Here is a 14,578-nt window from a genome sequence, read left to right on the forward strand (position 1 = left end):
AGAGGACGCTTTGTTCGCTCAGTCCATCGTCTACTGTGACCTTACACCTTCTGTCTCTCTGGGGTGCCAGGCTACCGCCGTAGAGGATAAACCGCTTCTATCAACTCATACGAAGAATGTTGTCGTGTCCACCATCCATCCTCGCGTTCATCTCATTACAACCTCTAACGCGATGCCACCCTTCTGTCTTTCCAGCCTGGCAGCGTCGAAAGAAGCTGCGGCGAGGAAAGCCGCCTCCCCGATGCCGCCCTCCGAGTTCCTGGACAAACTCATGGGCAAGGTCTCGGGTTACGACGCCAGAATCCGACCGAATTTCAAAGGTAGGAGTTGCCACCAAGACTCAGTCGGATAAAGACAGGAATGTAGCCAAACAATGTCAAACGGCCTGATAAAGTGTTGTTTCTGCATTTCACTACCTTCTCTAAACGCCTCCTTTAAGGGTTTAGTCAAGGTTGTTGCCGAGACAGGTTTGTATTCACTTGATTCATTGTAAAAAGAAGAAACGTTAATATATATATATATATATATATATAGAGAGAGAGACTATTAATACCCTGTTGCTTTGTGTTTAATCATTTTGGTTGTTCTCAATCTGTCGATCTCTTTCATTTGCCCTTTGCAGTGTTCAACAAAGGTAATTCTACGCATTGCTCCACTTGTTAAATATAGAATCAGGCTACCTCAGGTGTTAGACCCCGAAACCCCACCTTATAAAGACCCCGTCCCTGCACTTCGAGCCCCCGCCACGCTATATATATAGAAACCCACATTGTCATTGAGATACATGCGGATCTCTGGCGGTGCTGGTCGGCTACATTCCTTGGTATCCACACAGTGTCCCGAGTGCTTGTTTTGGTGGTCAAGGTAATGTGCTTCGCTCCCACAAGTCTGCTGCTAGATATGATTTCATGATGATGATGATGATGATGATGATGATGATGCTGGTGCTGATGCTAATACATAATATTTAGTGACCTCTCCCTGAATGGAAGCCCCCCCCATAAAGACACATGTCAGAGGTTTCTGTGTTAAAAGGCGCTCACGTTAGTCTGGACATGAATATGTTTGTATGACATTAGAGAACTGGGGCAACCCTCCATATTCATTAACGTTTATGAATAATACAACAAGCAAAAATCTTTCCAAAAATGATTCGAAGGGACACTGATTTATGTGAACACGACCGGAATTACTGACCCCTGAGTTTCACTTTGTGTTTCTTTTTCAACATGATTTATGGCAATAAAATGTGACACTTGAGCCTTGTTGCATGTTAAATACTGACACATCTTAGTTTTGCAGAATGGATGTGAGTAATTTCTGCATATTTAGTTCGGCAGGTCATTTGTGTGTTCTGAGTGTACAAAATATTAGCGCCCTTGTGACGTTCCACCGTCCTGTGTGTAGACCCCTATAGCTCCCTGTTCACATTATGAATCATATCACATGCTTAGTATACATAACGTACAGGTGTCGATCTGGAGAGTAAAGCTTATTCTAACATTTGAACATTTGTTCAATCGGTAGGAAGAGGAACACTTTCCCTCCAGGTTTTATGCAAATCATTTTAGCACATTTTGATCTTCTGTTGCACCAAAAAACGTGTAAATTACAGAGTTTCACGTTTCAGAATCGTGACCTTTGATTGGCTGATTTTGATTTAGCGTGGATGCTCTTTTTTTTTGTTGACTCATTTAAATGTAATTCCCAAACAAAAGAGGGTCAGAGGTCACAGATCATCCACGACAGGAGCCGGTAAAACCCGGAGGGACGGTGCATCCATGTGTCTCCGTCTCCTCTTCCTCCTTAAGAGCAGATTTAAGGTGGAATTAAAAGGCGTCCTCATGTTTTGTACACTGAAAACACCGAGAACCAGACTGCTAGAATGTGCAGCAGTGAACCACAGCTTTATGAATGCTGCCATGGAGCTTTTTTTTTTTTTTTTTGCTGAGCCCATAATGGCATAACCCATTATATGGTGATCTTTGTGAGTGGGATATCGCAGCTCATGCAAGATTGAATGTGTGTGTGTGTGGGGGGGATTTAGCGTGACTAAGTCCGTATTGTTAAACCCGCCGCGGCTGCACCACCAGCCAAACGTCTGCCCGGGTGTCTTGCGAGGCCTCGTCCGTCGAGAGTCCATTTTGGAGATCGTTTCTGTATCTTTGAAATCTCTCTGCTTGGCAACGATCCAGTGTGATTTACTGAGCCTAGCGCCGCGCTGACCTTTACAAATCAGCAGTCAAACGAGCCGACGTGACAGTTATTTGAATTTATGGCTTTTTATGTTTCTTCCGTTCTTCTAATGTGCCACAATAAAGCGCGTTGAATGCAGATGAAGGCACTCTTCGGCTGACGGCGGTGAGCTTTAGAACATGTCCACCACCCCGACACGAAGAAAACCTCAACCAGAAAATAACTCAAATGAACGTTAGCTTCTCCTTCCGGGGGTCGGTGTCGAGGCGAAAGCAGTCTGTGATGAAGACGTGCGTACTGAGGAGGAGGAGGAGGAGGAGGAGCTCGTCTCTGGTGTGATCCGCAGAGCTAATTGTGTCAGAGGGCCGGGTGTCAGCAGGCGGGGCCGATGTGGATTTCCAGACTCTGTCACGGCTGTCAGGTCGACGGAGTGGCGTAGCGTGAGCTCCCCGACTCGCCCATTCATGCAGTTTCCTTTTGTGTGTGTGTGCGTGTGTGTGTGTGTGTGTGTGTGTGTGTGTGTGTGTCCTACCAGCTATACGCCACTGCATTACCAGCATCACATTTATGAAATAAACAGCTTGACAGCTCTGCTGCTTAATAAACTGTGGGGGGAAGAGGAGGAAGTAAAGGATCATGTACTCATAGAGCCTCATTGGGGGGGGGGGGGACATGGAGGACTGCACTCGTGCAACAGTTTTCAAATGTTTCTTATTCAAACAATAATAATTCATAAATGATATTATAATTTAGATCACAATCTTAAGGATCATTCAGCACAATTCAACGTTTACATTTTGTCATGTTTGTTCATGTTCCCTCAACGATGATATCATTATAATAATATTAATGATAATGATGATAATAATAAAAAAAATAATACTGGATTGAGGGAAATAAAATCATGGCAAGATTTTAGGATTTAATTTAATGTTGAAATATTAAAATTAATAATTGTGAATGAAATCAATTTTCTAAATCTTTATTTTGTGCTAAACCTAGATTTAGGGACCTAGTTTGATAAAAAAATTAAAATAATAATAATAATAATAATAATAATACAATCTGCCAACAACACATTTGTTGTTGGCAGTAATATATTTTGGGATATTGGACAAAAAGCTGGAGAGGTTCATGAAGACGGTTTTGTGTCACATGGTTTATGTGAAATCATTGAAACGTGTTATTAATTGATTGTTATCAGAAATGATGAAGTTAGCTTGTGAGCTACAAGTCCAGCTAACTAGCTCCCTAACTAACCAGCTAATGAGCTATCAAAGGTTTAAAATGACTTCATTACTTTATTCATAATACATTATTATTATATAATTATTATTAATAATTAAAGAGTCGTAACCACAAGAACAAGTAGGTTTAAATGTGTAATTTAACAAAAATAATGACATGTTTTGATAACAGATTAGACCATGATACAAGCTAATTAAATAAATATGATGTGTTTGATGTTAAACTGTCTTTATGAACTTCCACCATTCCCTCCCATCACAATAGATGATATATTATATATTATAAGGAGCAAATTAAATGCCGTGTCAGCTAGAAAACAGGAAAGACAGTTGAGGGTAACAGAATGTGACCGTTGTTATAGTTAGGGTCGAAGAATCATTTTAAAAGTTATATATACACAAGAAGTATGCTAAAGCAAACATGTTTACAGGATATTTAAATATTAAGACCTCACTTTGTTATGATGAAAGTAAATCTAGTAACGTGACATAAAGTCAGCTATAACACATTTATTACCGTTGGTTATTATCTTTTGTGTTAGAAGATGCGGAACATTGTTCCTCAGAAATATTACAGATTGATATATTATATTGAAGTATTGAAACTAATAGATCACCCGCCGTATGATTGTGATGTAAACAGTACGTTTGTCTGTAAAATAAGAATATTCTTTATACAGCAGTATAAAAACACGGTTTAATAAATATCAAACAGTAAAGGTAAGATCTAATCGGTCTGAATGGTTCACATTATTGCACATGAAATAGGAAATATTAAACGTTAATATTGCACAGTGGTGTGCATTAATATTGATATTTTCTACTAATTTAAAAAACTACAGAAGCTCATTTTGTCCCCAAATGTTCTTATCTTGATGTCCTCCCACAGTAAACTGATTTTGACTCTATTAACAAATAGAGTCAAAATCAAATGCTTCCCTTTTAAATGGGGACAGCATGATGGTGCAGCTCGTTCTTCTCCTCCGCCCATGCACCTCATCAAATTAGCACCAGCCCCACTAATTTTGGATGGAAGGAGGGAGGAGGGAGGAGGGAGGGAGGGAGGAGATTTGCTGCAAGCTACAAATGTGCCAGCATGAGAGGAAATGAGACTGATCATGACCGGGGGTCCGCTGTGAGGACACAAACAAGGCTTCCGATTGATTTAGCAGGTTCCTCCATCGGAGGGAGAGCGGAGCAAACCCTCCTGACACGTTCGGGACAAGCCATTCATAATCCATGACTTCATCTGTTCTTTCACTCTCCCTCCCTGCTTTCTCATTCTTTGATTTAATTCCTTTTCTCTCTTTCCTTCCTCGGTTCCTGTCTTCCATGCTCCATTGGCGCGCTCAGTCCTGATTCCTTTCCTTGATTTTCTTTTTTTCCCGTAGCCCACATATTCGCGTCCCTCTCCTCTCTCTTCCCTTCTTTATTCCTATCAACTCTCTCCTTTGACCCCCCCCCCCCCCCGCTCCCCGGGCCTCCTCAGTATTCCAAACCTTGTTTACCGACTCCACTGATTCGTGAAACAAATTGGACTCCTTTGACCCGGCTGGCAGACAGGAGTCAAGCTCGCAGAGCAGGAAGGAGGCTGCAGAGCTCCTCAACAGTGAGGAGCCGCAGTAGGACGTCAACACCTCTTCTAAATCTGCCATCCCTGCTAATGAACGGACACACAGATAAATGAGTGTGTGTGTGTGTGTGTGTGTGTGTGTGTGTGTGTGTGTGTGTGTGTGAGCGAGAGACAGACAGGAGACTCACACAGATAATAACGGGCGAGGGAAAGGTGTGTTTGCACGAGGAAGAGTGTGTTTCCTCTTGTGTGTGTGTGTGTGTGCGCGCACTCTTGATGAATGGCACAGACTACAGCTGCGACTCCCCTCTCCCTCTCCGCCATAACCTTGTCCTTCCTCATCACTCAAGCCGAGTGGCAACGAGGACGACGACCGCGAGCGAGCGAGCATCTGGTTTTACGCTCAACCAGAACGGGCTGCTAGTGAGCCGGCTATCTATTGCTGCAACTCAACCACCCCCCCACCACCACCACCACCACCACCACCACCACCCCCCTCCTACAAGACGGGGCTCGGTGCCTGAAAGAACGCGTCTGCAACCTTAAACTCAGTGTGCATCCGGGCGGTGTTCTTCACCTCTGGCTCTCCTCTTGAACTAACCGCTGTGGCGGCTTTAGCTGGGGTTTGCTTCTTCGGACACAATCCTTTTATTTCACGCTGCCCCCCCCCCCGGTTGCTTCTCTCTGCCTTTAAATCCCAGTAATGTTCAGTGTTAAAGAACTCCACCAGTGTGCCACTCTGAGCCGAATGAATCCTTCTCGTCCGAACTTGTGGACCTGAGTAAATCTACAGCGTACGGCGGGATGAGTGGACACGTTTGGCTTCCTCCTCTCTGTCCTCTTTCTCTTCCTCCACACTACTTGTTACTACACAAATCAACACTACTCTGTACTACACTGGTGTTGTACTACACCCTCCCCTGTTCCCCTCTGCGTCTCCTTTTCTCCTTGCCGGGGTCGAACGTGCCGAGGGGGGGCTGTAGTTATTAGCTGTCGGAGCCTGACGTTCATTTGGTGTTATCAGCACTTGTTTAATGGCTACTTAATGGGATTAATGTGCATAAGGTAATGAGCGTGGGATGGGGGAATGGCTGCAGGGGGAAGGCAAAAAAAAGAAGAATGGGTCATGGAGGGGGAGAGAGAGAGAGAGAGAGAGAGAGAGAGAGGTGAAGGAAGAGAGGGAAGGTTTTGCAAATGGCGAGCCGACTCGGAGGGATCTGCTTACGACAGGAGATTGGGGGAAAAGAACTGCAGATGGCAAAAGTGCAATCCAGGATCTCACACTGCAAACACAGAATATGTTTCCACTAGCTTAGCGCCGGGATATTGATGCTAACGCAGTTCCCAGTGGGCTTCAGCATTGCTCAGTTATGTATAACACTTGCAGCACACATGAATAAGCAGCTCTGAGACGCAAACTGTAATATCCACTCCCTCCTTCCTCCTCGTACTTTTTTTTTATTTTTCTGAGAGCTACTCTCTGCTAAGATTGCAAACACGGAGATCTGCTGGAGCGAGGGGACATCCTCACCCAAAGGACGGCCTTGTGCCTCCTTTAGTATTCTAGGTAATGGCTCCATCCTCTCCAAAGCCAGGAAATTTGAATGGTGGAGGGGGGGGGGATATTGCACAGAGCGAGGAATTTTAATGTCACCGCAGAGGTGACTCTCTCCTGAGTTATGACAAAAATATTGATCACGCTTCGGCGTCTAGCGGGAGGAGGTGGAACGGCAAGGGCAGCGAAGAGAGGAATATTGAAGAGGGTGACGGTAAAAAGCAGCCGAACGTACGAGGGCTCAGGATGGACTGGAAAGAGATGGGGGGGGGGGGGCAATGAAAAGAAACAAGGATGTTTGAAACACGTGAAGTATCAAGCTGATGATTAGAGCGCCGTCAAATACGCCGTGTTGTTGAAACCAGTGAGCTCTCCGGTCACACGGTTTGCTATCAATACCTCACGTCAGTGTTGCTCCGTCTTCATCTAAAGATGGCAACAACACAAGAAACGCTGAATCTCCTTTAACTGGAGGCGACGCACAGCTGATCTGGGACGTGTGAGTAACTGTTGACGGCTACATTACTCCGTCTTCCCCCGCCGCCGCCGCCGCCGCTGTCCACCGGTCCATGGCTAATAAGTCTATAAGGAGGCGGATGCTGCTTTTTAAAAAGGGCCAATCAGTCGTCCTGTGGAATCCCATCACACCTCTAATTACCAGCTTGAGGAAGAAAACAGAAACGGTGTAAGCCCACCTCATCAGAGTGAGAGGTTGACGCATAATTGTTTACCGCTGTGACACGATCACGAAGGCGGTGAGCTGCTGTTTTTTCGCGCTCCACGCGGCAAACGTGTGCAAGTGTCTTGTCTGCTGCAGGCAACCTGGGGGTAAACCAGAGACGGGGGAACAGAACCCAACATTTAGGGAACACCCCTGTGCTCATTTAACACAAAGAAAGTATCCTTTGTTTGCCAACACAAAGGCGAGGCTCCCCTACAAAGCCGGGAGAATTGATTCTGCACAGCGCTAGTAATTAGCTCGCGTTATGAGATCCTCGCTGCCAGCTAAGAAGAGCCCCCCCCCCCCCGCACACACACACACACACACACAAACCAAAGCTGCCGTGTGTGTTATTTAATGCCAGAGTCAGGTGCTCAGATGTCGGACAGGCCGCCCTGCCGCGGGGCTAAGCCCGGGCTTACCCCCGACACGGAGAGATCGCCGCGTGCCGGAGGACGGGGGGAAAGATTGCCTTTCATGGATTCAGAGAGATTATAGAGTTTAAGTCACCTGTCTACAACAGTTCATGGTCACGACCAATACTTTCCATCTATCTTAGGAGCCCCCCCCCCCCCCCGTTGGCTGACAATGACAGATTACAATATCGCTCCCAGACTTCTACTCGGCGTAGTCACCATCCCTCACAATGGCAGTTGTCAAGTACAGCAAAGCAGGCCGGGCCCGGTTTATTCAGTTCAATGCGGTGCGGAGGCAAAAATAGGACATCAATCAGAAAATCTGAGCTACCAGAGTAAAAAAAAAAAGAAGTCCTCTGTATGCAGCGGCAGGACATTTGTTTGGCCTCAGATCAGAGTTGCGGGTAATAGGCGCAGAATGAAGCCGTTCATCGTGATGGAGATCAAAGGCTGCGCGGTGACATTTCTAACTTCTGTTGAGAATTGATTGCAGGGAAACACAGAGATGTGATCATTATTTGCTCAAAAAGCATTAAATGTTTAAAGGTCAGACGGAGCTGAACACCGGTCGACCTATACAGGACACGAGGTGGTTACGGGCTTCTATAAAGGACTGTTCATTCTTAATGGACTGTTATGAACACGGGACGAGTGAGGCAGGTAGGGTTGGTTGAGTATCTGCTAATCAATGGACGGTAAAGCTTGTCTTTGCTTTCTGCTCGAACCTTCTAGAATAATCCGCTAAACCGCCGCTGCTCTTCAGTGATACACGAGTGGACAGGGGACAAGATGTCCCCGTGTGTTGTTTAACTTCCAAGTCCTTGACGTTAGTTTGACTGATGTTCCGTGGCCCGTATGGAAGTGGTTGAAGTTTGACATTTTAGAGGCGGTGGAACCTTTCGTCACTGCGATGGGCTCCGGTTCAGCCAATTGACTTCAAATGAATGGCGTCCATTTAAAGAGAGAAGTAAGAGATCATGCATTCATTCCTACGTGGGGGGGGGGGGGGGGGGGGGGGGGAGGGGGGGGGGGTTAGTCGAGTTGTTCCGGAACAAGCAACTCATCACCAACTTGTTGTCCAAAAAGACGAGTAAAGTGTAATTTCCTCGAAGGCCAAATGAGGCAAACATGAAGCCAGTGTGACATGTAGTCTTTGCATTCTCCTCCTCTCTCTCTCTCTCTCTCTCTCTCTCTCTCTCTCTCTCTCTCTCTCTCTCTCTCTGGCCTCTTGCATCTTCTGTAGTGCATTTTGCTAGTACTTACTTCAGCTCCTCTTGACAGAACTGCATTGCAACCCTCCTGCTCATCATCTCAGTGCATCGCCTCTCCTCTCCTGCCCGCTGCAGTATGGCAGTACGATTGTTCCTCTATACAGACTCGTGCATCCCTCCTTCCTGCTATTGCCTTCACAGTATGTTGCCCCCCACCCTCTTCTCCTCCCTGCCCCCCTCCCCCCCGCTGAGTGTTGGCAGCAGTGCGACGCCGTAGATAATCCAGCCTTGCTGTCTTGTTCGCTCCTTGATAGACTAAGCGGTTGTTTTCCTTAACGAGGACAAACAACGTATAGCTGCTAACGTGTTGTTAGAATATGCTGTGTTTAATTCTGATCTTTTTTTTATTAGACCCCAAAGGCTCCAAAAATGAAGCTACTCACAAGAAAGGTACTTTGCTTTTTCTTTTTCCCCCTTTTTTTAGGGCCCGAGCACCGACGTAGTCGGAGCGGAGGACCTATTGTTCTTCTAATGTTTATTACTATTACTATCGTACGTCTTTCATCGCGAAAAGGAGGTGCTTGGGATACTGGTAAGACTTTTGAAATTTGGCACGCAAGGCAGTCTTGGCGAAAATTTCAGTCTGATTGGAGTGTCTGGCTGCGGTGTGACACATTGGCTCGATAGCGCCCCCCCTTCCCCCCCCCCCCCCCCCTTTTGATGACCTGGCTACGCCATTAGTCGACACAGGAAATACCGTTTAACTCGAGCACGCAGCGTGTGACGGTCACAGGAATGCATGGCGGCATCCGCCAGAGTCCTGCCAGTACCCTCGACGTGCGTGAAGGCGGTGCTTCTTCTTTTCCTCCCTGACCAAGGTGTCTGTGATCCGCCCCGATGCAGTGAAGAGGCATTTTACAGATGTGGAGAAAACTAAAGTGCCTTTTTTTGGTTTTCAGTATAATGTGATGTTGTACGTTGTGTTCATCAACAAGGTCCAACTTGTATTGTCTAGAAATGAGAGAAATGAAGCAAAAAAAGGTGTTTGTCAAATCGAGCGATATTTCAAGCTTTAATGAACTCGTTGTGTTGACGCAGACATTTTCTCCCTTAATGCCACGCATGATTGCTTCATCAGTGGCAAAACATGCTCAGTATGCCAACAGTTAGTTCGTCCAAAACACCAGATATTAGGCTGTTTATCACAGGCCCGTTTCCAGAAAACTGTCACTTCTGTTTTTTGTCTCCCGTCTGAAGGCTTGTGTGTGTCCTCACCATGAGTCACAAAACTTTAATCCTTGGCTTTGCAACAAGCCCTTTATTGTACCGTATGCACGTGTGACACTTGGCATCGTCCGAGCGCAGCATAGAAGCTATAACACGGAATTATTCCCCTCAATGTCGAGTTGAACAAAATCCCTGCTGGGTGCCAGACGAGGGTGCTCTGATAGTGAGTCGTCTGCCTGAGACGTGACCAGAAGGACGGAGTCTGCTTTGACTTACACAAGCTGCTGTACAGCATTTGGATCACAGGTTTTTACGAGATTAGTACACAGTGCAACATACTTGTCGACTGTTGGTTGAGTTCCTCTAGCGTGTGGTGAAATATCTGACGTGTGTGGTGATTGTACAGCTTTGATAAGTTCAAATGTTTTACTCTCTGGGGTTCTGCAGAGAGAGACGAGCCTCTGAGAGCTTCTTCAGAGCTGCTGACTCTCCGGAGTGACTTCATGAGTACTGGCATCTAGTAAGATGATGTACTATAGTAGTAGTAGTGGTGTAGTTATGTACAGTATAGTACAATAAAGAACTGAATGCATAGTGTAGCGTAGAGCAGTATAATATGTATAAAGCATAGCATAGAAGTACTTTACTGTATTTAGTGTATTTGTACAGTATATAATATACAAGATACAATACTGCAGCAGTAGAGAAGCCTAAAAACCAGTCACTATTGTGTATAGTAGTAGGCGAGTATGGTACACTATAGTCTAGCTTAATATAGTACAGCATAGTGTAGTATAGTTAAGTACACTATAGTACATTACAGTAAAATGCAGTATAATACAGTACAGTATTTTATAGTGCAATGCAGTAAAGTGTAGTCAAATACAGTACACTACTGTAAAGCGCAGTATTTGCTGTGTAATACTTCATCATTTGTTCCGTGTTGATCCGTGTTGAAGAATCTCTTTCGGCCCATTTGGCTCGTTAGCTTAACATGCTAACGCTTGTAGCACAGCAAGCCCTTTAAACAGTGGCTCCTGTCACTTGTGACTAATGTGTATGTGGCCCTAATTTACATGCACAGAGAGGAATCCCCCCCCCGCCCCCTCCCACTCCCACTCCACACACACACACACACACACACACACACACACACACACACACACACATACACACATATCCTGCAATTAGCGCTGCAGGACTTTCCAGTCAATTACTGCTGGTGATGGAGCAAACAGCAGAGGTGAAGCACGGGGCAATCTTTTTGGGCGGTGCAGCCAGACACAGTTTAAGAGAGCTCATCTCAATGGAGGCAGAATGCTCCTCTGTAATTACTGCAACAATGCTGAGGAAACTCTGGAGGTCCCAACGGCCAAAAAGTGAACTCGAGGCCGCCCCGGCTTAAGAAGATTAACACAAAAACAAAAAAAATTCAACTTCAGTCACGTCTTCACGCGCAGCACCGCAGATATGATCCCTTTGTGTCTGATTACTCTGGGTGACTAATGCTATTGAGAGAGACTCCGTTGGTTTGCAGACTAAAGATCCCAATTACCTCCTGAGCTTATTCCAGCGGCCAAACACTGTCAGCTTCACAGGAGACAGCGTTTTATATTAGCAGCGCCGTCTGCCTCCAGGCTGCCGCGATGCATAACTTACCCACTGGCTCGAGAGAAGAAGAAAAAAGAGCAGAGCTAATAAGAAATAATTTCTCATTTTAATGTTCAAATAGCAGGAGGAGAGCCGTGAGAGGTTCAGAGATGTGTTAGAGAGGAAGGGGATGTCCATCTTCATCTCACGATACAATATTTGAAGCGGCGACTTGACGCATTATCTGGAAATGGCTGCAGAATATACATATTCATAAGAACTTTATAGTGATACGCCTTGGTTTGCTGGTTGTGATAATGTGCACAACAATAATATGAAGATGAAGAAGCTTTTTTGTTGGATTAGCTAAGAAGTGACATTCGGCTCTGGATTAAATAAAGCATACGCATGGATATATGTGTATGCTAACCATAAACTGTATGATTAAAAAAAGAATAGTTCAAGTTTTAAAAAGCTTTCATGTTCTGTTGGTTCTGTTGGTCCCTGTGAAGTAAAGCTGTAGAGTCTCTGAGCACCAGAGTCCCTTTAGAAAACCTCTCATTCTACTGCAGCAGGGTCTGACAGTCTGACCCTCTCAGTCCTGGTTCTGGTTCTCCCGTTGCCTCCCTTCCCTCCAGCGGGTCCAGCAATACGTCCTGGGTCTCCAGCAGAGAGGAGAACCTCTGCTCCTGGAGGAGGAGGAGGAGGAGGAGGAGGAGGAGAAGCTGCTGCTGCCGGGAGCTGAGCTCTCCTCCTCCCTCCGGAGCTCCAGACTGCAGGTCCAAGGCTGTAGAGAAGCTGGATCTGGGTCTGTCCACGGTGGACCGGTCTTTGCTGGAGGATCTCGGTCCATCCACAATGGACCAGTCTCTGCTGGAGGATCTGGGTCTGTCCACGGTGGACCGGTGGACCGGTCTCTGCTGGAGTCTGAGCTGAAGGAGTTTCTGGTGAACCTGAATAGAAACAGACCATCTTCTCTCTGATGGTCTCATTTATCGGTGTAGGTCGCGGGATCAGGACTAAACTGAGACTTCAGAACCGGTTACATTCCTCACGGTTACTTTGTCTAAACACAAAAGACTCCTCCATCACTGAGAGAGTGACGCTCTCTCTGTCAGTGACAAACAGAACTTTGTCCGTCAGATGAAAGCTCTCTATCGACAGCTAACAGCTCATCAGAACGGAGTTGGCGTGCCGGAGATTAAAGCTCATCGATTTGTTCCAATCACGGTTTCTTAATTTGCACAGCAAGCAATAAAAAAGTATTTTATTTCCCTTCTGTGCTTTGACTTGATTTCCCTTCGTTATCCTCAGCGAGAACCTCCAACCTTTTACTTGTAATGATGTTTATTGACGAGCGCACGCCTCGCTCTCTGTCAACGATATTTTATCACGGCACAGCGGCGCCCATGCGGGCCCATCTCCTGAATCTGCAGAGCTCTCGTCGGCTTTGGAAAACTTCGGTGAAAATGTCAATTATGGAAGAGGGGAGGACGGCAGAGGGACATGAAGGGAAAAGGATTAGGTTAATGTAGGAGGAAGGGAGGAAAGAGGTCATACGCAAGAGGAGAAAAGGAGGTATAGGAGGCTGAGAGTGCAGAGGAGAGAAAAATGCAAATGAGAGGAAAGGACAAAGAATCCAAAAGAAAAGGGTAATGAGAGGAAATGAAATTATGTAGGAAGAGGAAGAAAAGGGACCAAAATAATCAATGAATAAACAAACTCAATTAAAGGACAGTAAAGGGGAGGAGAGGACATCCAGGGACAGATAGGGAACATACAATTAAAAAAAGAGACAGTATAAAGAAAGGACGATGAGAGAGGGAAGGAAAGGGAACAAGGAAGAGCAAAGGAAAGGAGATGTAACAAAGGTAAATAAGATGAGAGCAAAAAGGAAAGATGAAGACAACAAAGAGAAGGACAGATGAGAGATAGAGCTGGAGCAGAGCACACTGGACGGGGAGAGGAAGCCATCATCGAGGAGGAGACGTAGGAGGAAGGGGAGAGGGGAGGCAGAGAGAAGATAGGACGTGGGGGGGGGGGGGGGGGGGGGGATCTCTCTTCCAGCGTGTTCAGCAGAATCCAGTCGGCAGGTCGGCGGCCCGGCGCTTTGCAGCCGCCGCCACCGCCAGCGGCAGCGGCCGCTCCTCCTGATTAGGAGGCTCTGCTCGGCTCCTTCTGTCGTGGGATGTTCAGGACATATTACACACAACTCACCTCCTCGCACCGCCGCTTTATGCAGATTACTGTTAGGCCACGGGATATTTGTCTGCTAACGGATCCCGGGCTCTCCTCCCCCCCCCCCCCCCCCCCCCCCCCCCCCCGGTGCCGTGCAAAAGGCCCCGAGGATTCAATCTGTCTCCGCAGATTTATGCTTATCCAAGTGCCCGGTTTCATGGAGGACGGCTTTGTAATATGATTGCATCGTGCTTTAGAGAGGTGACACTTTAATGTGACGACTGCAGGTTGAAGCGTATTGCGGTTATTTTACTTTTATTGAGAGCAAAAAATAAATAAAAATCTGCTGCTATGTAGATTCACGCTTTTCCAAGTGGGCCTGTCTCATGGAGAGCACCTTTATAATGTGATTGCACAGTGGTGCAGAAAGCTAACACTGCAAAATGATTACTGCAGGCTGGAGCACACCGTGTGCTTCTGGAGAATGTAAAGCAGGAGATCCCCCCTATAATACCCTCCAAGTGGCTGGTGTTACAGAGCAGAACATGGCTGCAGGAAGGGAACACGGGGCTCCCCTCCGCTAAAGGAATACGCCAACACATGCTCATAGAACAGGTCCTCTGTCCCGCCCTCCAGATGTCAACGTTACCTGATCTGTAGTTAG

At 46.3% G+C, this 14,578-nt stretch overlaps 1 protein-coding gene across 1 annotated transcript in view; it reads left to right on the forward strand.

Moving 5' to 3' along the window:
- Nucleotides 1-14,578, forward strand: part of glra1 (glycine receptor, alpha 1) — an 83,583-nt gene that overhangs the window by 21,014 nt on the left and 47,991 nt on the right. Inside the window, 3 exon segments of the mRNA XM_068714067.1 lie at nt 196-320; nt 623-634; nt 9,331-9,369. Coding sequence (XP_068570168.1) covers nt 196-320; nt 623-634; nt 9,331-9,369 — 176 coding nt within the window.

This window comes from Cebidichthys violaceus, unplaced genomic scaffold (assembly GCF_023349555.1).
Source record: "Cebidichthys violaceus isolate CVI_PGR_0920_01 unplaced genomic scaffold, fCebVio1.0.p SCAF_2, whole genome shotgun sequence".
In the NCBI taxonomy this organism is placed as follows: Eukaryota; Metazoa; Chordata; class Actinopteri; order Perciformes; family Stichaeidae; genus Cebidichthys; species Cebidichthys violaceus.